The sequence below is a fragment of the Mustelus asterias genome, chromosome 6 (assembly GCF_964213995.1).
Source record: "Mustelus asterias chromosome 6, sMusAst1.hap1.1, whole genome shotgun sequence".
Lineage (NCBI taxonomy): Eukaryota > Metazoa > Chordata > Chondrichthyes > Carcharhiniformes > Triakidae > Mustelus > Mustelus asterias.
In genome coordinates, this window is record NC_135806.1 from 51856936 (window position 1) to 51882300 (window position 25365).

Below are 25365 nucleotides of genomic sequence, written 5' to 3' on the forward strand. Positions count from 1 at the left end.
GAGCAAGTCCCAGAATGCCCACCACCTTTGGAAGCTGTTTGCAAAGTATGAGACCAGATGTTTGATCAGGTGCTGTATCCCTCACAGCTAGCTTGGTGGAAAGGTAGCATTGTCTGTGTTGCAGGACAAGATGCCCAGGAAGCATTCTTTTGCAACAGATGGAGTGCACCTTGGGGCAAGGGAGAAGTGCATGGAGGCAACAGGCTAGGAGACCACCATTGGATTCACCAATTCTAGGTGTATTCCACCTTCACAAAAATGTCAGTGCCAAAAGAAATTGTATAGCATGATCACAACCCAACATTCCTAGCTGAAGAAACACCAGCAAGGTCAAAACAAGCTACTAACTAAATTTGTGGGATGCCACAACAGTGCCTGCCCCATCTGACTGCAGTGTACACCAATTTTGGCAAGATCACTGCCCATCAACCTCTCCCACACAGCCACTGACAACAACCCAACCATCTACTATCCAGGCCCATGTGGAGCATCCTGCCTTCAACATCCTTTGGATCAATGGGACACCATCTATCAAGTGACAATCTGACCCATGCTAAACAGTTCAAGACAGACCAGGGCCCCTTTGCAGCTAATCTGCCACTGGGGCCTCAGTACAAACCTCTTATGGACAAATGGTGCATGTTATGAGGGGTGTCCTTACTGAATGGTGGTCTGACCACCTTAAAGTACAGCAAATGAGGCAGTCAGGAATTGCATTTGCTAAATGCACCACTGAAGAATAGTCTTAAATGCTGGTGCCCCCACAAATAGTCAGGAATGTGGATTATGGCAAAATGACTGGCCAGATAGGTTATCCAGAAAGATGGTATGAGACGCGCATTAAAAATATTATGGGGTTGAGGGAAGGTGATCAGAAGAGGCAATCTATTGCAGGGGAACTTCAACCTTCAAGGGTGGACTTTAAAGCTTCCACTGTAGAGGAGACTCAAAACCAGAAGTGCACAACAAGGTTATTGGCAGATGCATGCTATAATTCTTTTCAACGGTTCATTACAGGCTTTTAGCACAGAATTAACCACCATGAACTTCAAGTTCATTGATATTCAAAAGCCAATGAAGTTCTGGAGGCACCCATTTTGCTGCTCAAGTCTATTGTTTAGGATCCTGGCTTGAGAATCTGATGGAAAAGCCTTGGAAACTGAGCCAGTCTAAAATGGTACCTCCTAGTTCTGGAATCCTTCCCCTGCCCCCCATTAAGCTCCCTCAGGATCCTAGTTGTAATCTCCCTCAAGTAGGCACAGCCCAACCTTACTTCAAGGAAACCTCAACCCAGTGAAGGCTTAGAGCTACTTCCAATGCACCCATCCCCCTGGAAGATTTTTTAAAAAAACCACAGGCACAAGATATTTCTCAATTTATCTTTACAATACAAAGTTCTGGCTGTCCTTGTGCATCAGTACCCCCATTTTAGACACTCATGGCTTGACTACATGCTATCCATCAAGTGTTTGCCCACAATACCCTGTCCAAAGTCCTTATGTAGATTTTTGTTTGAGGCAACACCAATCTCATGGCACCCCACTGAGCCAAACCTCTAACCATGCTTCTAGATTGACACCATGAACCTGCAGTTTGCTTTGTTCCCTGCTAGAGGAAAATGCAATTCAATATTCAACTAGTGCAATTATTCATTTATTTCATCAACATTGCCATAATTTGAAAACAATGTTACAGAAATTTGTCAGTCATATAAAAACTTACAAACCCATGGCAGTTTGGTATCAGTTCTGTCCCTTGTACCCCAACCATTGCAAAAGGTTATTTACAGAGTATTCAAAATGCTCAATATTTACAAGTTTATACACACAGTATCCAAGTCTGCAGTTCATCACCACAAAAGGTGAAATTGCTTGCAAAGTCATTTCAATACTGCAAGATTGAGGAATGGTAGCAGTGACATTTTACTCCTTTAAATAAATATATGTAGTAGGAAATGCTGTCCACAAACCACACTACATGCTCTCATCTGGATATGGTGTCACTGAGCTGAATATCAAACTGGGTTGATGAAAAGAAACCCTCCAGGAGAAACATCAAGCCGAGTCATCTTCTGTGTTGACAATCGAGATCTACAATTTTAAAAAAGTCAGTTAATTGGAGCCAAAACAGACAAGTGGTGGACAACTGTTGAACCCTAATGCTAATAGGAGCAGACAAGACTTGCAGACAAGTCACAAGACTAGTAAACCAGAGGTTCCAAAACCCAGGTGGCTGTTTTGTCCAATCCCAACAGTCAATTGAATGCTGGAAAAAAAATAGGTTCATACAGTTGGACATGGGAAATAGCAAGTTGTAATCAACTTCTGACTAGTGATATTAAATGAGCATAATTGGTGATGTGGATGGTTTAGACAAGCTTCCAATTAGTGGAAAGTACACAAGCATCAAGGGAAGAAAACAAGATGCCCCCTCATTACTTACTGCAGGGTAGGTATGACCAACTGCTTGACTTTGTCTGTTGAGATCAATATTCAAGTCATCCTCTGTAGTTTTCAAGTAGACAGGATTATCAAAGTTCATGCTTTTTGTGTTCTTGTTTTGCCAGTTGCGCCATGAAATATAACCAGCCACACAGGCTATCACCAGCAGCACTGAAATTTAAATTAAAGGTAATTGAGTAAACAAAAACTTCAGACCACACCTTGTTCTCTACCAAGGAGAGAAATACCAGCTATGTCAGACATTAGTGACAGGATTTGGGGGGTGCGGGTCATTGTTGGATACACAAGACTGGGGTTCTTTAGAGATTTTGCTGGGTGGGATCTTGAATAAAGGTTTAAATAGCCATACTCCAGATCAGGAAGTTAAAATGGTTGTATTTTAACTTACAAACAGGAAGGATGATCCAGACAGCTGTTGATCCTTTCCCAAACTGGCTCACTTGAAGTGGAACACTTGTATTTACATCTGCAACAATAGAAAGCAGTTTGACCAAAGGTATAAAAATACTGCAGAAGCCAAGCCTCCATGAATCACTACCCAACCATTCATTTCACAGGGTGAAACTATGGTCACCCATTGGTTCATTGAAAAACCATTTAATGCTGGTGCAATTATTGCAATAGTCATTTGCCAGGAAGCCCAAAATAAATAGGTGGGTTAGAGCAGTGGATACAATAGTAGCTTAACCAATTTCTGCAAGGTGATTTGCTTCTTGCTCTTTTCTCTATTAGCACTGGGCCAAAGAATAGGTGCTTTTCACAAGTTTAATCCTGATTCAGGACTAGTTTAAACCTCTTCTCCCCTGCCCCAAAGTTCAACAAGACTGGAGTGAACCAGTAGAATCAAGTTACCTCTAGGCCGGATAGTGGACATTATGAGATGAGCTGTAGGAGAGAGAATGGGTGTACGCCTAGTGTTCGCAGTTCCTGGAAAAGAAACATTACTTTAGAAGGGCATGTCACAAGTTCCATCTTGCTTTACTCACTTGGATCTATGTCCATGAGGTCTGGTTGAGTGGCCTTGTGTTGAGCAACACTGTCCAGCTGCTAGATCTCTGACCCATGATATTCAGTGGGCCAGTAACCACAAGCTCATCCCTCACTTCCAAGTGCCAATTACTGGATTTTTAGTGGAAGCATCACCACAAGAGCCAAAAACCAACTGATGAAGCCCTGCAATATTGTCATAGTTCCAAAAAATGTTGGACAACAAGTAGGTGAGCAGTTATATGAACCCACCAGTGCTAATTTCAGCTAGGTCCCATCACAGATGTCAATCTACTTGGCTGAAGGTGTTGGAAACAATATTATGGGCCCTGGCTACCACCTAGTCTTGTGCTGAAAGATTGGCGTTCTAGAATAAACTAATTCAGTTTAGAACATTTGCCCAACTACATGGTAGAATAAATCTTAGGATCTGCATGACATCATATGGACAAAACAGCCAAGCAGAGGCTAACTGCCTTGACATCAAGGCAGCATTATGCAACTCCAATCTTTAGTTGGAGTCCTGTACCACAAAAATGTTTGACCTCTAACCATAACCTCAGCCCTAGGACATCAGGGTCAGGTCCTAGGCAGAACTATTCCTCCCCCCGACAATGATTTTCCTTCCCTAGAAGGGAAGAGTAGGGAGATTGAACAATATCCAGAAATTAAGATGTCACACCTCAGTCTGTTTTGGTCAGTAATGAGGAACAGAAAGATATGACTGAATTAGGCAAGAGGAACCAAGTAGGTAGTGGAGTTCAGACATTGCAATAAACAGGTTGAGGTGTTTGCAGTGTAGGTAAAATGAGGTCTGTGATGGATGAGCAGACTGGCCATGATGCAGGTGGAAGAAAAATATTGTAGGCCAACATGAGGGATTTTGACACTTCTCTGCTGCAAAGAAAAGCTCAGATAGTAGTTGTTCCAAGCCCTGGCACCAGGCAAGCATCTGCTCATACATAGAGGGGAGCTCTGGTAGTCACGGTCCATACAAAATACCAAGTGTTATGTGGAGGCAAGAAAGCAAGTTCGGAAAGGTTTGAGGCAAGGCAAGAAATTTCATATGGAAAAGTTTGTAAAATCAGAAAATAAAGTTGTTAAAGATTGAAAGTATAGGAGAGAAAGCGATGTATTGGTGCTATACAAAACAAATCTGAGGATGAGGGTATGCACATGAATTAGTTTTAATTTTCTGAAGGGAAGGTTACATAAAGTGGGAGACAAAAGTTAGAAACTACAGGCTACAAGTTACTGTCTCATGTTAAAAACCACATTATAGTAGGGCATAGGCAGAGTCAACATGGTTTTGTATTAGTGCTCAGCCAAGAGGGAAACTAGTGGTTACATTTTACTTAAGGTGCTCAAAGGTTTGCAGACAAAGGCACCAACAAAATGTAACCAAGTGGGTGCCACAGCATTAGTGCTTGGAACTGCAGCTTAAGGCATGGTTACCAAATTTACTGAAATCAAGATGGAGGCTACAAAGAGACAAAAGCAAATTAACAAAGCTGGCAATAAAATGGAGTACAATGTGGGAAAGTGAAAACAGGTATTTTGGCAGGAAAGCACATTATCCAGATGATTATGGAGAGGTTAGTATGCAGGTACAGTGACAGCAAGTAATTAGGAAAGCTAATAATGTTGAGGGAATTGTATTGAATACAAAAACAAGCTATGCTTCAGAGTATTGAGAAGCATCTGGATTGCTGTTTAGAGTTGGGTTCTTCAAAAAGAATGTAAAATACATCATAAACAGTTGGTGTAAACAAATACCTGGAATGGATGGTTGTCTGGGCAGACTAGGCTTATATCTGCTGGAGTTGAGAAAGATCCCAAGGGGCCTTGACAGGTTAGAAGAGATGTTGATTTGGAAAATTGAATTAAAACTGGGGTTGGTCGTCTCCAGAATGCCTCCCAAAAGTTGGAAGCAGAGTCTGAATATTCAAGGCAGACTTAAACTTCACCCAACTGGGGTGAGGTGGGAATGTGGAGTGGAGGTTGCATCAGCCATGATCTTTTGGCATGTTGGAACAGGCTGAAGGGGTTCCCAAAGAGCTTCATACAAGCATGAAGGCCAATTACTCAGCTAACAGTTGAATTCTTGCATACCCATTATACATTGTTGGCCATCTTGTGCTAGCTCCATTCCAGATAGGCATACACAGGTGTACTTTGGTGAATGGCTGTTAATTTGAGGAGCAGGTAGACACATGTGTTCACAGCCTCCATTCTTCACTCTTTCATTGCACCAGTTTTTGCCTGCAAAAAACAGTTACATATTGTAATGGATTATTCAAGGTAGAACATGGCAACTTCAAACAGATGGAGTTGGAGTTTGGCATGCAAAGGTTGTGCTTCTACAATGGAAAATGCTAAAAGATTCAGGTCTGCCAGCATTAGTTAAAAAGCTGTTTAAAGGTTCATACCTGAAGGCTGTACAAGTTCATGGTAAACTATGATATCTTGAGGTTCATTAAGGTTTGAAGCAAGGAGGACTACATCTACTCCTGTGAATTTGTTGGCTCCATAAATAGCTTCATTTTCTCCATCAGTCCAGAATACACGGTCCTAAAACCAAGAGTTGGATGGTGATACATGTTCTTTTCACATGAAAACATTGACAAAGGTTGTGCACCTGTTATTTTAGTGTCCCAAAGATAAGCAAGCTCCTTCAAGTGTTAGTTAGGAGCTTTTGTGGCAGGAGACAAAGATAAAACACTTACTTCAAATACTGTAACAGCAAAAGGATGAGCAAGAAACTCATGCGACAAAAGCACCCTTCTTCTATCTTGTCCACTTAGGTTCACACTGGATAATGTGTGCATTTTTGAGTCAACCCAATAGAGGCGGCTTTTCACGAGATCTGTGAACAATGAGCATTAGCTTCATCAGCAAAAACCCAAACCAAGAGGGGAAGCAACTCAAACTTGAGAATTGGGATTGACTTACCAAGTGTAATGCCATTGGGCCATTGAATATTTCTGGTAACAAGGAGCTGTCGGTCAACACCATTCATTCCTGCTTTTTCTATCTTTGCAGGTTCACCCCAGTCTGACCAGTAAACAAAACTGTACAGGAAGTTGCAACAGTCAGTCAAGTATTTTACAAAACAAGTATCCAACTACAATGAAAATTAAATTCCAAATGGAGTTATGTACCCAGTTAGTGGATCAACAGCTACAGAAGCTGGTTCCCTTAGATCAGTGTCAAAGAGGATCTTCTTTTTGGTTCCATCAAAGGTAGCCACAGAGAGAGTTTTAAAACCCAGATCAGTCCAGTAAATGTTCTTGTAAATCCAGTCAACAGCAATACCCACAGGGATTCGGACGTCACCAACAATCCTGGAGTGGTTGTCTGAACTCCGTGGATCTACAGAAGTGCTACAAGAGATTATGACTAGTTAGCAAGTTTAAAAATGTAGTTCAATTCATGAAAATGAGCATTACACTGCTAGTTGGATAGTGAGCCTCCCTGAACTTGTCCAAAATGAAAGGGTTATTAGAACTCACTATCCATGTTCATGGAAAGAAATTTGGGCACTAGGTGGTTTTTTGGGGAGTGGGGGAAGAAAAGAGGAAATAGGTTGGAAGGTAGCAAGTGAGGTGCAGCCTGGTTGTAAAGTGCAGAGTGTATAGTAAACTGTGGGCCAGATTTTTTCTTCAAGGCAAAGACAGAAGGTCCAATGCTATGTACAGCATTATGCCAGCTTCTAGTACATGTTTGCTAAAATGTGTATTTTGAAATCTACAACAGTTACTGGTCTATGCTCACGAATCAGTCCATAAGCTGTTCAATTACCTGAAAATTGCCCGTTGTCCCAAGTCAGCCCAGAAAATTATTTGTGCTGCAATATCTGCATCCAGGGCTACAGTATTCCTTAGCTGCTCAACTACTTCAGTATACTCCTTGTGCTCCAGTCCTATTTTCCGGATATCACGACGATTAGTGAACATTAAATAGGGTTCTTTACCTGTTCAAAAGCAGTTTCATTGAATAGGTTGTTTTTGCAAGTGAGAACAACATGATCAGGTACAAACAGCATGGTCAATAGGCAAACACCCACACAATAATCATAGAATCCCAGTGCAGAAGGCAGCCATTTGCCTATTGAGTCTGCACTGACCAGTCCCACCCAGTCCTATCCCCATAACCCCCATGTACCCTAGCTTGTCTCCCTGACATTAAGGGACAATTTAGCATGACCAATCCACCTAACCCACACATCTTTGGATTGTGTGAGGAAATGAGCACCTGGAGGAAACCCATGCAGACATGGGGAGAATGTGCAAACTCCACACAGACAGTGACCCAAGCTGGGAATTGAACCTGGTTCCCTGGCACTGAGGCAGCAGTGCTAACCAGTTGTGCAGACTGGAAGTAGTTTGAAGCCATTTGTCCAAGTGGTCAAATTCTATAAACTTTCAGGTGAATTTGGGTGCAAGTCAGTACTGGAGGGCCATCTAACCAGTTTAGTTTGTGCAAATTTCTTTGATCCTAGATTTATGACCAAGATCTTTGCATGCTTGGAAAGATTGTAATTAGCAGCATTAGGAACCAGGTTTCTTACCTATTGCCTTGCAAACTCCATTGGTGGGATCCATTTGATATCCATCATAGCATTCACATTTATAGCCTCCTTTCAAGTTGATACATTTTTGACTGCAAACCCCAGGATTTTGACATTCGTCAACATCTGTAGAGCAAGTACAATAAATTCAATATTCAAACAAAGTGCAACAATATTCTTTTGGAAGATTAGTGTCAATTTACCTCCACATGTTTTCCTGTCAATCAGCTGGAAACCAGCAGGGCAGTCACATTCATAACCAAGGACAAGATCTCTGCAGATGTGAGAGCATTCTCCATTGTTCTCCAAGCATTCATTCAAGTCTGTATACAAAGAGATACTAATCAGCTATCAATTGTTGACTTAGTAGGCAAGACTGAAGTCTATGGACAGGTTGGAAGCTTGGTAATGTGGATATAACTCAGAGCAAGCTGCAATTGTGACAGAGTTGTGTTTGTAAAAAACTGCAATTTTTTTTTAAAAGCTGAACCCAGATTCCAATTGTGCTACAAATGTTAGGATTAATTTGAAAATAAAGTTAATATTCAACCACTAGGAACTGGTAAGTGAAGCTACTCCATGCAAGAGCCAGGAAACAATTCAGGAGGAACAATAAATACTATAACAATTAACTCTTGGTTATTGTTTGATCCACCATGACCAAATACAAAGCTGACAATTAGACTTCAGATCCATGATTGCCAAAAAGTGATACAATCCACTTACTACATTCTTTAAGGGGTTCATCACTCCAGTCTGTGCAATCCTGCTGCTGATTACACACTTGAGTCATGTCAATACATTCTCCACTATGACATTTGAAGTTTGTTGGACCAGTGCACTCTGTAACTAAAGAATGCCAATGTTAAAAAGTTGTTCAACCAGTACACAAACATGCCATGTTAAAACTGTCTAATGAAACTAGGACACTTACTGTTTCTGCAGTTAACCTCATCAGTGCCATCAGTACAATCTCTGAATCCATTACATTGTCTGCTTCCATGGATGCAGCCACCATCACCACATCGGAAATGATCTGGTCTGCAAGTTTGAGGAGCTGAAAAGAATGAAGCCCATTGAGATTTGTGGACCAGAATTTGGGCTCTTGGTAGCTATTCAGTCATGGGATGCAGGTGTCACTGGCTGGGCCAGCATTCAAGAGTCAACCACATTGCTGTGGCTCTGGAGTCAAATGTAGGTCAGACCAAGAATGGCAGATTTCCTTCCCTAAAAAGGACATTTGTGAACCAGATGGGTTTCATAGTGGGATTTGAACCTGGGTCCCTAGAGTATTACCAATCCAGTGACAATACCACCAGTTATAGACATCCTAGCAGGGAGGAGTAGATTGCAGAATGTTGGAATTGATGTTTAACTGTTTGTCCTGGTTTAGTGATGGGCTGCTCTTGAATTACTGGTAATCCAGTCTTAAGGAATTGCAAGTTTTCACTTGGCAAAAAATGTCATTGAAGACATTCTCATGTGCCTATGGCCCTCATCTTTCTGGGTAAAAATGGTTGCAAGAAATCTTGGTGAGTCATCATGCAACTTGAGCTACATCAAGGTTGCAGGGGATGAGGAAAGAAGAGTATACAAGCAAGTGAAAAAGTCACTTTGAAAAACATGATCTGTAACAGGACTGATTGTCCAGAAACCTAAATTCAATGTGTCATTTGACAGTACACTGGGTCAAGCAGCAGCACCAAAATAGAGATTGGAACCCTGCACCCTTGTATTGACTGGTGCTCCAGGATTGTGGGGGAAGCAAAGTGATAATGCCATTATCATAAACTCCAAGGAGAGAAAGCTTATTAAATTGCAAGAGGAGGAAGGGGTTATGGATGTTACTGTGTCACAACAGGCCTGAATGCAAGCAAGGACTATAATATGAAACTGAACACCAACTTAAACCATTGATGTAGCAAGGACCCTGCCCTGAAATTCTGCAGTGATGTTGTGGTTTTGCTGCCAGCAATCACTCCAAATGTGAACTTATTCATAGATAGAATTCATAGAAACCCTGCAGTGCAGAAAGAGGCCATTAGGTCTGCACCAACCACAATCCCACCCAGGCCCTACCCCCATATCCCTACACATTTACCCACTAATCCCTCCAACCTACACATCTCAGGACACTAAGGGGCAATTTTGCATGGCCAATCAACCTAACCCACACATCTTTGGACTGTGGGAGGAAACTGGAGCACCTGGAGGAAACGCACACAGACACAAGAATGTGCAAAGTCCACAGACAGTGACCCAAGCCAGGAATTGAAACCAGGTCCCTGGAGCTGTGAAGCAGCAGTGCTAACCACTATGCTACCGTGCTGCCCTTCCCATTTTACCAGGGAACTTGTTGCCTTGAAGGCAGCATTAAGTTTGCTGTGAGAAGCACTTTGCAGGTCATCTAGACAAGGGTGTGCAAAAAAGGCAGGAGTGGGTGTTGCAGATAGAACTAGATGGTGACTAATGTTACTGGCTTCAATTCTAAATTTAAATCAGCTACATGGTGGGAATAAGAATTTGATTTATTGTCACGTGTATTAGCATTCAGTGAAAAGTATTGTTTCTTGCATGCTATAGACAAAGCATATGGTTCATAGAAAAATGGAGTGTGGTGTTGCAGTCATAGCTAGGGTGTAGAGAAAGATCAACTTAATGCAAGTTAGGTCCATTCAAAAGTCTGACAGCAGCAGGGAAGCTGTTCTTGAGTCAGTTGATATGTGACCTCAGACTTTTGTATTCTCCCACCCCCCCAAAATGGAAAAGGTGGAAGTGAGAATGTCCAGGGTGCATGGGGTCCTTAACTATTAGACACCTTGCAAGTAGCAGCTTAATACTTACGACAATTTGCTTCATCACTTTCATCTTTGCAGTCAGGATCACCATCACAGAACCATCTGCGGTGGATGCATTCACCTGAATCACATCTGATCTCAGCAGCAGAGCATTTTATGAGGGGAGGAAGGGTGCGTCCACAATGTTCTGGAGATTCATCAGAGTGATCAGTGCAGTCAATATCACTGTCACACACCCATTGCAGAGGGATACATTCTGAACTATTGCACTGAAATTCATGTGGGCCACAGGTTGGTGGTGCACAGTCTTTTTCATCACTTCCATCACCACAATCATCTTCACCATTGCAGACAAATGTCTTTGAAATGCATCTGCCACTGGTGCATGTAAATTCTAGTGCACTGCAAGTGAGAGCATCTGTAAAAGAACACCATTTTTAAAATTGCACTTGTGCCACTTCTCATTGAGACCTTGTTAGTTTACCAACCACTAATGCAATTGTTATCCGGTGAAAGATGGCATACACCCATCTGGATTTTTCTTGCATGTTAATTGGCAGAGAGCTCTCCAGCAATCTGCTGATAGTCTGAGCTTTTGAAAAGATTGTCTTACTGATTTGGTGAGTGAAGGATAGAAGTGGAGTGAAGGACCAAATTAGCATCAAAGCTCATGGTGGTGGTAACTGTTAATCCAGGGTTAGAGGTTCAATTGCTGGGATTAACATTTGTCCTGTAGTGATGATTCAAGGCCAATTTAGAAATAGTTTGGGAAGGTCAGCTTCATGTTTGAAAATTGAATCACTTCAATTAACCTTAATGTTGCATATGCTCTTCTGCAATATGCAAAGACAAAGGCAGTTGGAGCTGTGCTATAGCAGGAGTACAAAGGTATGTCCCAACTGGTCACTGCTAGCTCCATCAAGCTTTAAAATTTCCAAGCTTGACTGGAAATAGCAAGTGCAGATATTCATTAGCATTAGGTCTTGTGTTGTACCAAAGGGTGCAAGGGATAAGCCAGAAAACTATGGCCTGGTCAGTCTGACTTCAGTGGTGGGCAAGTTATTGGAAAGAATGAGACAAAGTATGGATTGATTAAGGATAGTCAGCATGGTTTTATATGAAGGAAAAAAAACCGATCATATCTTGCTAACTGAGGATTGATGAGGGCAATGCAGTGGATTATAGTTCACATGGCAATCTAGTTGATAAACAAGGCAAGATAGCAGGTTGGATCCAAAATTGGCTCAGTGACAGGAAACAATGGGTAATGGTTGATGTTGGAGTGGAAAGCAGTTTCCAGTGGTGTTCCACATGGCTTAAGTGTTGGGGCCCCTAGCTGCTGGCTGCACATGTGGGTTGAGAGACTGGGAAATTTGCCATACAGTTGATAGGGGAGAGAAAGTAAAGAATACACAAGAAACCTTGGACTGCACGTGTGCAGGTCCATGAAGGTGGCCGAGCGCATGGGGGAATTGTACAAAATGCCAATTAAGCCACAGCTGGAATTCTGGTTATAATATTGCTGGATGGACTGCTCAGGAAATTCTCAAATGTTGCTAGGGCTTGAAAATTGCTGTTATGAGATTGTATAGGTTAGGGGTATTCATGAAATGAGACAAGGGGTTACTGTTGAAGTGTACAAAATTATGAGGGGCCTAGACAGGAAAAATATGTTTCTCCTAGCTGTGGTGTCAATTCTATCCTCACTGGGAAAGAATTATTATGCCAAGTTTAAGAATTACTTACCACAATTTGCCTCATCTCCACCATCATCACAATCTGTTTCACCATCACATCTCCAGGGTATAGGAATACATTGAGTAGATCTAGGGCTACAGTTGACTTCATTGACCCGACAAGTTCTCATGTCTGAAAGCAAAGACACAAGCTTTAGTATTGTTGAGTAACACTAATTAAGCAATTAAAGTGCACAAAAAGGTGAAGGGCCCCCCCATGCAAAATAGGACTATTCTTGATGATGACCATTACTGTCATGCCCATAGATCATATTGATATCTATACCCAGGTCATGGAAGGCAAGATACCAATATCTGATATCATTAGTCTGGAAAAAAGGCTGATACTAACTAATCAAGGGGAGATGTTAGCACAGGACCATCTATAGTGCCTTTTTACTGTGACCATGCAGCATCTTTAACTTTTAAACTAGTTAGAGTATTATGCATGGTTTTGGCTTGCAACAATTCTCATTAGGGTCCCAAAATTGTGACTATCAAGACAGACCAACTTCTTTGGGACTGGAGTCAAAGTGAAGTTTTAGTCACAAGTAAGGCTTACATTAATACTGCAAAGTAATTACTGTGAAATTCCCCTAGTTGCCACACTCCAGCAACTGTTTGGGTCAGTGCACCTAACCAGCATGTCTTTCAGCCTGTGGGAGGTAACTGGAGCACCCAGAGGAAACCCACAGGCAGAATGTGCAAACTCCAGTGACCCAAGCCAGGAATCAAACCCAGGTCCCTGGCATTGAGGCAGCAGTGCTAACCAGAGAATCCCAATCCGCTTGGGGGTGCAGATAGGACAGAATTAGCTTACTTCATACAAATTAGAAAATAGGTTAGTAATACTCACGACAGACTTCTGGGCTTTCATCTGACCCATCTTCACAATCAGCATCACCATCACACTGCCACCTACTAGGCACACAATGTCCATCATGGCACACAAAGTCAGAACCACCACAGGTCTTCTTAGCTGAGAAATATAGTGTACATAAAATATCAACTTCATCCTGGAAGCAGATTTAACCCCCAAATCTCAAATGTTTAAATAGCCATGTTCCCAAAATCATTGAAACAATTCAGTGGCCATAACCAAAGTATTGGGAGCTTCAAATAAAACCAGCTTCAGTACAGGGGTGTAAATAAAGCCATTAGAATAGGCTGAAAGACACTCCAGAGCATGTATTGTTTCTATTGAAAATGATTAGCAGAAGTCATGTTGGAAGGCAACTGATATTACCATCTTCAACCTCAGTTCTGAGTTGAGAAAAAAATTGTTTGGTCAATTTGTTCTAGGTAGACAACTTCAAATACCATTTCTTGGATTGTATTGAAGCACCTTGTGCAACATGTAGAGAATCTAATAGCCATTGATATTCGAACATGTCTGATTCTCCAAGTCTAGCTTCTCAAAACTGCAGTAAAGTAGTCAGTTCACCATGCTGTTATTTGATTACATTTAAAGAGTTAATATCCCAAGGTGATAGAGAAACAGTTTGTATGATGTTACAAAGGGACAGCATGTAGGACACTGGAGGGAGACTACAACTGATTCTGATCAATTGTCTAACAAAAATGTTGATGCAGGTAGTTTTAAGTTATCCTTGAGGGTTCTACTTGAAGCAGCCAGGTAATCTTAACAGGCATAAAATAAGGGAAGCCATCCCTACAACTATACAAATAGGACAGATATCAACATCTAGTCTGTCCAGGGTCACTAAACTGTTGGGTCCATGAAAATTCAGTTCATTCTGCTTCACATTTGCGGTCTAATCAAGAGATTTGTTAATTATTGACCCTGACTACATCCCAAGGTTAGAATCCAAGGAGAGAGATGGCAATATTTAAATCACCCAATCTGATCCTCCCAGCTCTCCACTGCATTGAAGTTATTGCTCCAATGTCTTTGCACCCCCATCAGGACATCTTATGATGTACATGTATTTTTTAGAGTACTGCTCATCAAGTCAGTATCTGAAACCAGATTGAATGTATATTCAATATTAACTAGTATTACAAATGGTGCACTCTACTGCAGCAAGCAACATCTATGCCTTAATCTCTAACTAAAGGCAGGACCCCTTATACAACCCCTCAAGAAACAGTATCCATGGTTACTGACCATTGGATTTTCACAGGAAATGGATGAATTCCTAGATGGCATCACCTTGAAATAGACCCATTTGAAGCTTAAAAACCTAGCATGGACCACCAAGGTGTTAGATCATGTAAACAGCTTCAAGATTCAAATTATAAACCAGTTCAATAAGTCATAAATGCCAAGACTACTGATGTCAGTGTGACAGTGAAGCTACTTGGAATCAATCAAGGATGTGGTACAGGAGATGGCTGATGAGCTAGCTTTAACAATGCTCACCTAGTGGATACAAGACTGTAGACATGCTCAAGAATAGGGAGTCATCTTAAAGACAAACTAAATAAGATTACTAATTTGTATATGAATATGGCAAAGTACTAATGTTTAACATCTTTCTTCCAACATGTTGTGGCAAATGAAATTCTCTTGTAGTTCATTGCAATATGCATTTGCATCTTAAAACCCAAAGATATTTTCTCATTGTGCCAATTAATTCTGGCTAGCATCAGAAAGGGGGTTGGCCAAAGGAATGCTGTTGTTGATGTATTAGCATATAGTCTCACGGGTGGAAAGCAAGAGGTCAAATTGGGACATTTGAGTTACTTACCACAGGTACTTTCATCACTTCCATCGGAGCAGTCATCATCTCCATCACATTTCCATACAGAGGGAATACAGCGTCCATTTCTACACTGAAACTGTGATGACTCACAAGATGTTTTTGAACCTTCAGGGAAAATATTGAATGTATTTATATTTCAAACAATAACCTTGACAAAATTTAGCATTGCTTTTCAGTTAAGACCACCAAGTCAGAATGCCTCCAAACAATTCCCAATGCCGAAAGTTGCTAAACTTCAGATTTGACAATGGAGTTGGACTCCATATAGTTTAGATTTTGAACAGCAATAATGTGGCCAAAACAATTAGTGTCAGGATTTTGACCTAGAAACAAAGGGCAATACATTTTCAAGGATGGTAAATTGCCAGGTAGTGTTCCCAGGTTTCTTCTGCTCTCATCTTTTTAAAATGATAGTGGTCATGGACCTGGAAGGTGCTGCTCAATCCGAGTCCCTACAATGTATCTTGTAGATACTGTTTTGGGGTGGGGGAGAAAATGAACGTTGAAGGGCTGCTTTGCCCTGATTGGTGTCAAGCTTTGACCACAAGACAAAGACACAAGAGCAGAAATAGGCCAATGAGAATGACCTTGAGGATTAAAAATCTTAGCCTTGAATGTAATAACCCAGCCTCTATAGTAAAGTATTCCAGATTCACTACCCTCATCTGTCTTATATGGGCACCCTTCTATTTGATGATATGCTCTTGAGGCTATTCTCCTGCAAGGCAAAGCAATCTCAGTATATGTCACCAAGCCAAGAATTCTACAAGTGTCACTCAGAGCACCCAAGGCCCAACCTACTTAACCCCTCCATTTAAGAGTTCAACCTAGTAAACCTTCTCTGGACTCAACCAAAACTGTTGTTTTTGGTCTAGCTAGTGCCATGTATAGTTGGCCTACTGGGCCAACATTAGATTTGTTTTCCCCATTACTTGATGAACCTGCATGCTAGCTGATGTACATACAAGGACCCCCACATGCCTGTGCTGCAACCTCAATTTATTCTTCCTGCTCAGGTGCTTAACTCATTTTCCTACACTACATTTGCCCATTTGTTTAATGGTCAACATCCCTCTAAACCACCATCCTCCCACCTATGTGGGACACCCCACTTGCAAACTTGGCACTTACTTTTCTCATCCAAGGGATTTAAATAATTATGGTCCCAGTGCTCCACTAGTTACAGGTTGCCAATTTGAGTGCACTCTGCTTATCCCAATTGTCCATTGGTTTGCCAATCCTCTATCCATGCTACCATACTATCCCCAACACCATGGATATTGTTGGGAATTGCACTCCAAGAGGAGTGTATCCATCAAACTTGTAGATGTGGGCACACCTTGGAGACAAGTTACTCAGGATTCCCACAGCATTCATATGTCTAGTCCAGTTTCAGGTCAATGGTAATACACCCCTCTTCCTACTGATAATGGAGAATTCAATGGTGTCCAAGGGGCACTGGTAAGATCCTCAAGATGGTCATTGTCTGGTAGAAGTGTTACTTGCCACTTGGGGGCACTGGTTAGATCCTTTTGTTGGAGATGGTCATGACCTTGCCACTTGTCAGCCTATGTCTTGCTGTATTTTTGGGCATTGGTTCTTGTGAATGGTACTGAATATTCCTCACTTCTGATCTTATGGAAGGAAAGTCATTTGGTTGGGCCGAGGGCACTACCATGATGATCTCCTGGAACTGAGACAATTGATCTCTAATCACCACAATCTATCTTCCTTGTGCCAGGTGTGACTCCAACACTAGATATCTAGGACAGAACGGTAGCCCTGTAACCAGCATTCAAACACTGAAGTCAGAGGAAACACGATTTGCCATTTACCTACACAGCCATACGAGCAGAGGCGGAGACAAGCCTCTGCTTCTTTAAAAAAAAGCAGGAAGAACCCGTTGACGGTTCAAGGTTGTTCAAGTTCATCTTAAGTTTACTCTAGAATGTTTCTAGGAGAGGTCCGTTTCACACGACAAAGTCAAAACCGGGAGGCTAGTGATAAATACTGTTTGAACATTTGGGGGGGGGGGGGGACAAGTTTCGCCGGAGACGTTAACAAACCTGTCTGGATTGGTTACTGGACAAAAACTGTCCAATTATTTTCAGAGGTGGATCTTGTGAATCAGGACATTAAACAACCGGTTGAGCAAGCACATCTAGCCCAGCAGTGTGTATATAACCTTAACAGCAAGGAGGGGGGGGGGGGGGAAGAAATAGAAGCGAGTATAATTAGACAATTTCATGAGCTTGACTCAGTGAAGCCGGCCACTAAACCCGGTTTAAAAAAGTAGACGATTATATCTATCGCAGTTCCCGAACCAAGGTCAACTGTAAAAGATAAGCTCGGAATTCAGGGTAAACAGCCAAGGTTTAATGTTCCAATTCAACCATCCCTACCCCCTCCCAAATGTTTGGGTTGTTTTGAAACAAAGTCACCCCAAAGTGAGAGGTGGGGTTTTGACTGGAGCTGCGTTTAATTACAGGTAAAAACTCGTGGCTGGAAGAAATATTACACTCCCAACTACCGCCCCCCAATGGCTCTCCCGACTTGAACTACAGGTTAATACATGTTTATACCTGCGATTGGTTAATGAACCCAATCCATTCAATCACGCAATGTTAACAGGGACTTGCATCACATTCACCAAATTCGGGCCAGGCACACCTCAAGAATCTAATGGCTTTTCGAGTATACGGTATTGTAAAGTTTCTCATAAATGTCAGCTCTTAAAGAGCCGACTGGTGGGGACCTATCAAAATATTGTCACTTTTAAAAGTTGAAAGCCGCTGGAGAAAGTGGACTTGAAAGAGTGTAGCGCCTTTTAAAAAAGTTCTCAGTACACCCCTCTTGGTGTGCTGACCCCCTATTTAATTCAAGATATTTCCTCCACACGAGATCACCACAACGATTAAGGTTACTGTTGCCCTTTTAATAGAATGTTCCATTTTAATCATATGTAGGTCTGACTATTCCCAAGCTATTTCCTACTCCAGTGTGGTTTAAAAAAAAAATCAACCGGCTGGTTCACCAACAGCAATCGAATGGTACAGGAAATATGTACAAGCCCTCAAGGTTGTTGCAACAATAAAAGCCCATTTACGTTTGTAGTTTACTTAACATGTTAGGGGGAGGGGGGGGGGGGGCGGAATACAATGTAGCTCGGTCGGGGCTATAAAGCAACTCACTGCTATATTCCTATACGTTATTCCCCTATCGCTCTGGGTCCTGTATTGCCACCTGCTTCATATAGCGACCACCGGTTTAGCTTTATATAATGGAGTCACATTGTACACTTACCATTTACATAGCTGCACTGATACGAGCACACTGCAATTAGCAGCGGCAAAACCGCACGGAAAGGAATCATCTTTCACTATTCCACCGTCAGCCACAAGCTACTGTGTCTTCCAAAATAGTAACGGGTATAATGAGGGTTTTTTTTCCCTCAGCGAACTGAGGATAGACGGACACGCCAGAATGACGCAGGGACGTGCCTTTATATCAGTCTGTGCTCTCTGGAACAACTGGTTGGTCCGTGTGTCTCTCCTAACCCAATTACCTTGTTAAATAACTGCATGGCAAATCCATAATCTGTCGATATTGCTGCTTGGTGACGGGATGAGGATGATTGATTAACTGAATGTACCCCCCCCCCTCCCAAATCGGTTATTGAGTTTTCACTGTCAATTGCAGTGTTATCTGCTAAAGAATTCTCACAAAGACTTTTGAATGATTTTTATATTTTCTCCCCCCATTCTTGCGTTCTGATTTGCCAGAACTGGAAGATGGGCACACGGGGTAAAAGAACTGGAACACACGGGGTAAAAGAGCAAATGTCGTGTGTTCATTTATATTCATATATTCCCAGGTTAAACTGAAGGGTTCTTTATAATAAGTTTACGGTGGTGTTGTAACGATTGCAAGATAGTATTTAATAAAATATTTCAGGTGTTTGATCAGCTCAACACTGAACAGATGGATTTACTGCTTTGAATCTTACACAACACTCACAATTTCTTGTGAAAGACGCTGATTACCAGATCAATTTTTTTACAAAGTGAACAAACTCCAAAAGTTAATGAAAATCTGCAAACCAAAAGATATTAGATAGAAAATACAAGAGATACACATTTTTTTTCATTTTCTATTGCTGTTAATGTAGAATCATAGAATTCCTACAGTGCAGAAGGAGGCCATTTGGCCCATCGAGTCTGCACCCACACTCTGACAGAGCACCTTACCCTGGCTCTATGCCCATAACCTCACCCGCTATTCATCCTGTTAATCCCCCTAATCTACACATCTTGGACACTAAGGGTCAATTTAGCAAGGCCAATCCACCTAACCTGCATATCTTTGGACTGTGGGAGAAAACTGGAGCACCCACAGGAAACCTATGCAGACACGGAAAGAATGTGCAAACTCCACATAGGCAGTCACCCGAGACTGGAATCAAACCTGGGTCCCTGACGCTGTGAGATAGTAATGCAAACCATTGTGCCACCGTGCTGCCTGAACGGTATTTATATTCAAGAAACACATTTGCAGCCCAAAGGCAGAATTGCAGTGTAACTTACATGAAAATATTCATAGAGAGAAAGTAATCAAGTTCAGAATATGGAAAGATGTGACAACCATGTCATAATAAAATAGACAAACTCAGCAGGTAACAGGGAAGTGGTGGACAGCATATTAAAAGAAGGAAATTGAATCAAAATTATGTTAAAATGACAAACCAATAAATCGTTCATACATTACAGGCACTTCACAATAGATTTTATCATTTAAGTGCGGAATTGAGGACCCAAATCATGTAAGGATCGGTCTACATCAATACCCTTCTGTCCTACATCTAATGGGGTTGAATTTAGCCAAGCATCTTTGTTGTTTTGATTGCACTAGGCGTGGTGCTGGTAATCAGTTCTGACATTGGTTGGATTGCATAAGGTATTTTCCAACCTAGTACAAATATTGACTCTTCTTGTTTGTAGAATTTCAAGCTTTGCAACATGAAGAACATTATTGTATAACTGATACTGAGGGCCTATGACCAATCTCAGTGCTGGCTTTTGCATTCTGCCAATCTGAGCGATAAATGTATATGAAAAGTTGAGTTAAAAAGTTTGTTTATTAGTCACAAGTAGGCTTACAATAACACTGCAACAAAGTTACTGTGAAGATCCCCTAGTTGCCACACTCCAGCGCCTGTTCACTGAGGGAAAATTTATCATGGCCAAGACACCTAACCAGCACGACTTTCAGATCGTGGGAGGAAACGAGAGCACCCAGAGGAAACCCACGCAGACACGGGGAGAACGTGCAAATAAGTACGTGCAAATCGACACAGACAGTGACCCAAGCCGGGAATCGAACCTGAGTCCAATGTGTGATGTCAGGGTGCCACACTGGCACAGCATATTCGATCAAAAGTCAGATGTGGCCAGTGTAGGTCGACAACTGATAGTGAACAGGGGGTCCGAAAGGGGTGAGGGATTTGAGAATAAATATCTGTTCTTTTTAGCACCCTGTCCACTTGGCCATCCCACTTCAAGTCAGCTTAAATGTATATACTTTCAAGGCTGTTGTTCAGATCACAAAATAATAAAAATATTGAGCACATATGCAATTTCTACAAAAGTTATGTTCATTTTGAAAACCGTAATTTCTCTTCAGGTAGAAAGATAACAATTTAGTTGTTATCAGAGTAATTAATGTGCACTATATAACAATATATCAGCTTAATGTTTATTTAATCAGAACTATTATGTCTTGTTTGATACATTGATCATGTGAATGTGATTTTCCTGATAAAGGTCTTAAATTTACTTTTCACTGGTGGATTCTGTGTCCTTTTGTCCCTCATCTTAATATTTAAAATAATATTCCAGATTTGTCTTGTCTATTCTTTTAACAGTTTTGTGAACTGTTAGAACTTCAGACACCTCCTTTCCTGGATCAAAAAACTGGTTTCACCAATCTTTCTTCATAATTCATGTTTTTGAACTAGTGATTACTATTGTGGTTCTTCTTTGCCTTATCTTGTGTGCTTGAATGTTCTCTTTATTGTTTTGGTGAGCATGACTGGACACAACACTCACAATGTAGTCTAACCTGCGCACTGTATAACTTCAGACCAACTTTTCCTGACTTGTAATATCCTGTTTTTGGCAAAACAGATGCTTTGTTAATGGTTAAATATTTTAAATGTTGAGCCTACTAAAGCTCCTAGGTCACTTTTGGCTTCATCAAGTTACTTATTCTTTTCTCGCTTTATGCAATACTTTATGTTTGCCTTCATTAAGTTGTCCATATCATTCTTGTTCCACTTATATATTTCATCCAACTCATTCTGTCATTTTCAAGCTGTCTTTTTTGATTCCAATGTCCCAGCTGGATTGATGTTAACTGTAAATTCCATTGCTTTGTTTGAAACTGAATTCAGGTCATTTATGTAACTAAGAAACATTGGTGCTGTCCTCTACAGTGCACTTTTGTTTTTTATCCTTAGATGATTTAAGAACATATGAAATAGGAGCAGGAATAGGTCATTCGCCCCCTTGAGTCTACTCTACCAGTCAACGTGATGGTGGTTTATCTTCTATCTCCATACGACCATAAGAAATAGGAACAGAGGTAGGCCATTCAGCCCTTCAAATCTGCTCCACCATTTAATAAGGTCATGGCTGGTCTAACACTCACCTTCTCCACTTCCTGCCTTCTTTCTGCCACTTTTAATTCCTTTACTGACCAAAAACCTATCGATCTCAGCCTTGAAAATATTCAAAGAACCAGCCTCCTGGGGTGACGAATTCCAAAGATTCACTAACCTTTGAGAGAAGAAATTCTTCCTCAACTCTACCTTAAATGAGCACCCCCTTATTCTGTGACTATATCCTCTGGTCTTACACTAATTCATGAGTGGAAACATTCTCTAAATATTTACCCTGTCTAACTCCCTAAGAAACGTATATATTTCAGTCTTATCACCTTTTGTTCTTCTGACCTCCAAGGGGTACAAACCCAACCTGTGTAATCTTTCCTCATATGTCAGACCCTCAATACCCAGGATCACTCCTCCATACTGTCTCCAATGATAATATATATTTCCTTCAATAAGGGGACCAAAATTATACATAGTATTCTAAATGTGGCCTCGCTTAGTACCTTGTACAGTTGCCACAACACCTCTTTACATTTATACTCCAGCCCCCTTGAAATGAAAGATAACATTCCATTTACCTTCCCCATTACCTTCTTCACCCACGTGCTAGCTTTTTGAATTTCACAAAAGCTACAGCTTTCTTCAATCTCTCTTCATTTAAATAATAATCATCCCTCTCATTCTTTCTCCCAAATTGAATAGTCTCACATTTTCCCACACTGAATTCCATTTGCCAAATTTCTTCCCATTTACCTGTCAGTATCTCTCTGTAAACTATTTATATCCCCCTTACAACCCGCCTTCCCTCCCACTTTTGTACTGTCCACAAATTTGACACAGTATACTCAGTTTCTTCTTCCAAATCATTAATTTATATTGTGAAGAGTTACGATCCCAGCACTGATCCCTCTGGCACTCCACTGGTTACTGCCCGCCAGTCTGAGACAGACTCCCTTATCGCTACTTGCTGCTTCTTATTTTTTTAAATACTTTTCCAATTCAATCAAATCAAATCCAATTCAGAGTCTCAACAAGTTGAGACGTTTCCGATCCAGGCTGACAAGACAGGGCAAGCGACCAAACCACCCTGTCCTGGGCCCGATCTACATGAGCCAAGCTGATTGGAGAAGGGGAAGGTTCCTCCTCCAAGACTTGGGCTCATTTGCATCTTAGCCAAAAGGCCGAGATGCCGCTTTTAAAAATTGCTTCATATGAAACATATGAAGCTTCAATGTAACCTAATGACCTCAACCAAGCGCAGCACCCTCTCCATACTACACTTGATCTTAGCCAAAAGGCTTGCTGCTTCTTATTAGTTAGACAATCCACTATCCATGCCACAATATTACCTCCAAAACCATGAGCTCCTATCTTGCGTAATAACCTTTTGTCTGGCACCTTAACAAATGCCTTTTGAAAATCCAAATATACAACACCAACTGGTTCTCCTCTATCTACGTTAGCTAATACCTCCTCAACGAACTCTAGTAAATTTGTCAGACGCGATTTCCATGGTGACTTTGCTTGATCAGATTATGAATTTCTAAATGCACTGCTATTCTCTCTTTAATATTCCGATTACTGAGGTTAGACTAACTGGCCTGTAGTTTCAGTAACTGGCCTGTAGTTTCATGCATTTGGCCTCCTCCACTTTTTGAACAAGAGTACCACATTAGCAGTTTTCCAATCCTCAGGCACAGTTCCAGAATCGAGAGATTTTTGGAAAATGATGACCAACGTATCCACAATCTCTGTAGCTACCTTCTTTAAGATCCTGGAGTGCAAACCATCAGGGTCTACAAGACCAGTCAACTTTTAGCCCTAACCTTTGCTTAAAACTAATTCTCTAGTCAATGTGACTGTATTTAGTTTCCCCCCTGTATCTTTTACTATTTCTGGGATGCTTGTAGTGTCCGCTACAGTAAAGATCAATACAAAATATCTATTTTAACTGCTCCACCATTTCTTTATTCCCCATAATTTCTTCCCCAGTTTCATCCTCTAACGGGCCAGTGCTTTATTTTACTTCTCTCTTCCTTTCATGCAGTTAAAAAGCTCTTATTGTCTGTTTTTATGATTTTCAGTGGCTTGCCCTCATTGTTTATTTTCTCACTCCGATTATTTTTTTAGTCCATCTTTGCTGCATTCTGAATCTATCCCACTCTTCTGGCCTACCATTAGCCTTTGCCATTTTATGTGTTTCCACTTTCAACTTATACCATCGTTAACTTTCTTGGTTAACCATGAGAGTCTTTCCTCCTCATTGGGATGTATATTTGCTGGGAGTGATGAATTAGCTCCCTAAATGTCTGCCACTGTTCATCCATTGTCTTACCTACTAATCTATATGACCAGTCCAATTTGGCCAATTGCATCCTCATAATTTCATAATTCCCTCTTCAACACTAATATTTCAGTCCCAATTTTCTCACACTCAGGCTGAATGCTAAATTCTATCATACTGTGATCATTACTTCCTGATCCTCAACATTGAGGTCAGTTATTAAACCTACCTCATTACACATCACCAGATCCAAAATAACCTGATTCCTAATTGGCTCCATAACATATTAAATAAAAGTCACCCATGAATAATGCAGTGCTCTTTTTACATGCATTTGTTATTCTTTAGTTTAACCTCTTTCCTAAAGTGTGGCTACCTTTTGGGAGCCTATCCAATAATCCTATCACTCTCTTCCTTCCTTTGGTATTTGTCACTTCCACCCAAATGGATTCCACATGTTCTGAGCCTAGACTGTCCTTCAGAACTATACTTAGTTCCTCTCTCATTAGCAGAGCTACCCACCACCTTTTCCTTCCCTTCCTAAAAGTTGAACAAACCTGAATATTGATTTCCCAACTTCAATCTCTTTGCAACCATATCTCAGTAATGGCTATCAGATCATACCCATTTAACTCCATCTGTGCCACCATTTATCTTGTTCTTTATGCTATGTGCGTTAAGATACAGAACTCATAATTTTGTTTTTGTACCACTTTTCCTTCATTGAGCCCATTTCTAGGGACAATAAAGTCACTGTTTTTTGCCTTGTTTCCCACAATATACTCCATCTGCCACCTTGTTGTCCACTCTCAATCTGTCTATATTTCTTTGCAGCCTCTGTGTGTCCTCCTCGTAGCTTGCACTCCCACTTAACTTTGTATCTTTAGCCAAGTTAGATACTTTACTCTAGGTTTCTTCCCTTCGGCATCAATATAGCTGTAAATACCTGAGGCCCTAATACGAATCCTTGTGGCACTCTACTAGTTATGGTCTGCCAATTTGAAAATGCTCTGTTTATCCCTATTCTCTGCTTCCTGTGCATTAAGCAATCCTCCATCCATGCTAAATAATATATTACCCCCAATTTCAAGAGCCTTTAGCTTGTGTATTAGTCTTTTGTTCAGAACCTTGGGGT

General features: G+C 41.1%; 1 protein-coding gene across 4 annotated transcripts; it reads right to left on the reverse strand.

Annotated features, from left to right (window-relative positions):
• Nucleotides 1–1633: 1633 nt before the first annotated feature.
• On the reverse strand, nt 1634–18827 carry vldlr (very low density lipoprotein receptor). 4 transcript variants are annotated; one of them, XM_078214309.1, is made up of 19 exons: nt 18583–18827; nt 15265–15384; nt 13410–13532; nt 12564–12686; nt 10864–11235; nt 8954–9076; nt 8746–8868; nt 8223–8342; nt 8020–8145; nt 7251–7422; nt 6611–6832; nt 6402–6520; nt 6176–6315; nt 5879–6020; nt 5562–5711; nt 3315–3389; nt 2851–2928; nt 2443–2612; nt 1634–2090 (listed from the first exon to the last, which is right to left on the reverse strand). In XM_078214309.1, the coding sequence occupies exons 1-19, from the start codon at nt 18650–18652 to the stop codon at nt 2055–2057; spliced, it is 2604 nt and encodes an 867-aa protein (XP_078070435.1). In that variant the 5' UTR covers nt 18653–18827; the 3' UTR covers nt 1634–2054. The 4 variants fall into 4 exon arrangements, with proteins under 4 accessions (XP_078070435.1, XP_078070437.1, XP_078070436.1 ...); XM_078214311.1 differs by lacking the exon at nt 10864–11235 and having other exon boundaries at nt 1637–2090; nt 18583–18808; XM_078214310.1 differs by lacking the exon at nt 3315–3389 and having other exon boundaries at nt 1639–2090; nt 18583–18808.
• Between the last annotated feature and the right edge of the window lie 6538 nt (nt 18828–25365).

Coding starts and splice junctions, on each gene's coding strand:
- vldlr (XM_078214309.1), bottom strand. CDS start 18,652: ATGATTCCTTTCCGTGCGGTTTTGCCGCTGCTAATTGCAGTGTGCTCG. Junction 6,521..6,610: donor GCTGTTGATCCACTAACTGG/GTACATAACTCC, acceptor CTTCCTGTACAG/TTTTGTTTACTGGTCAGACT. Junction 6,021..6,175: donor TTGCTGTTACAGTATTTGAA/GTAAGTGTTTTA, acceptor TCTTGGTTTTAG/GACCGTGTATTCTGGACTGA.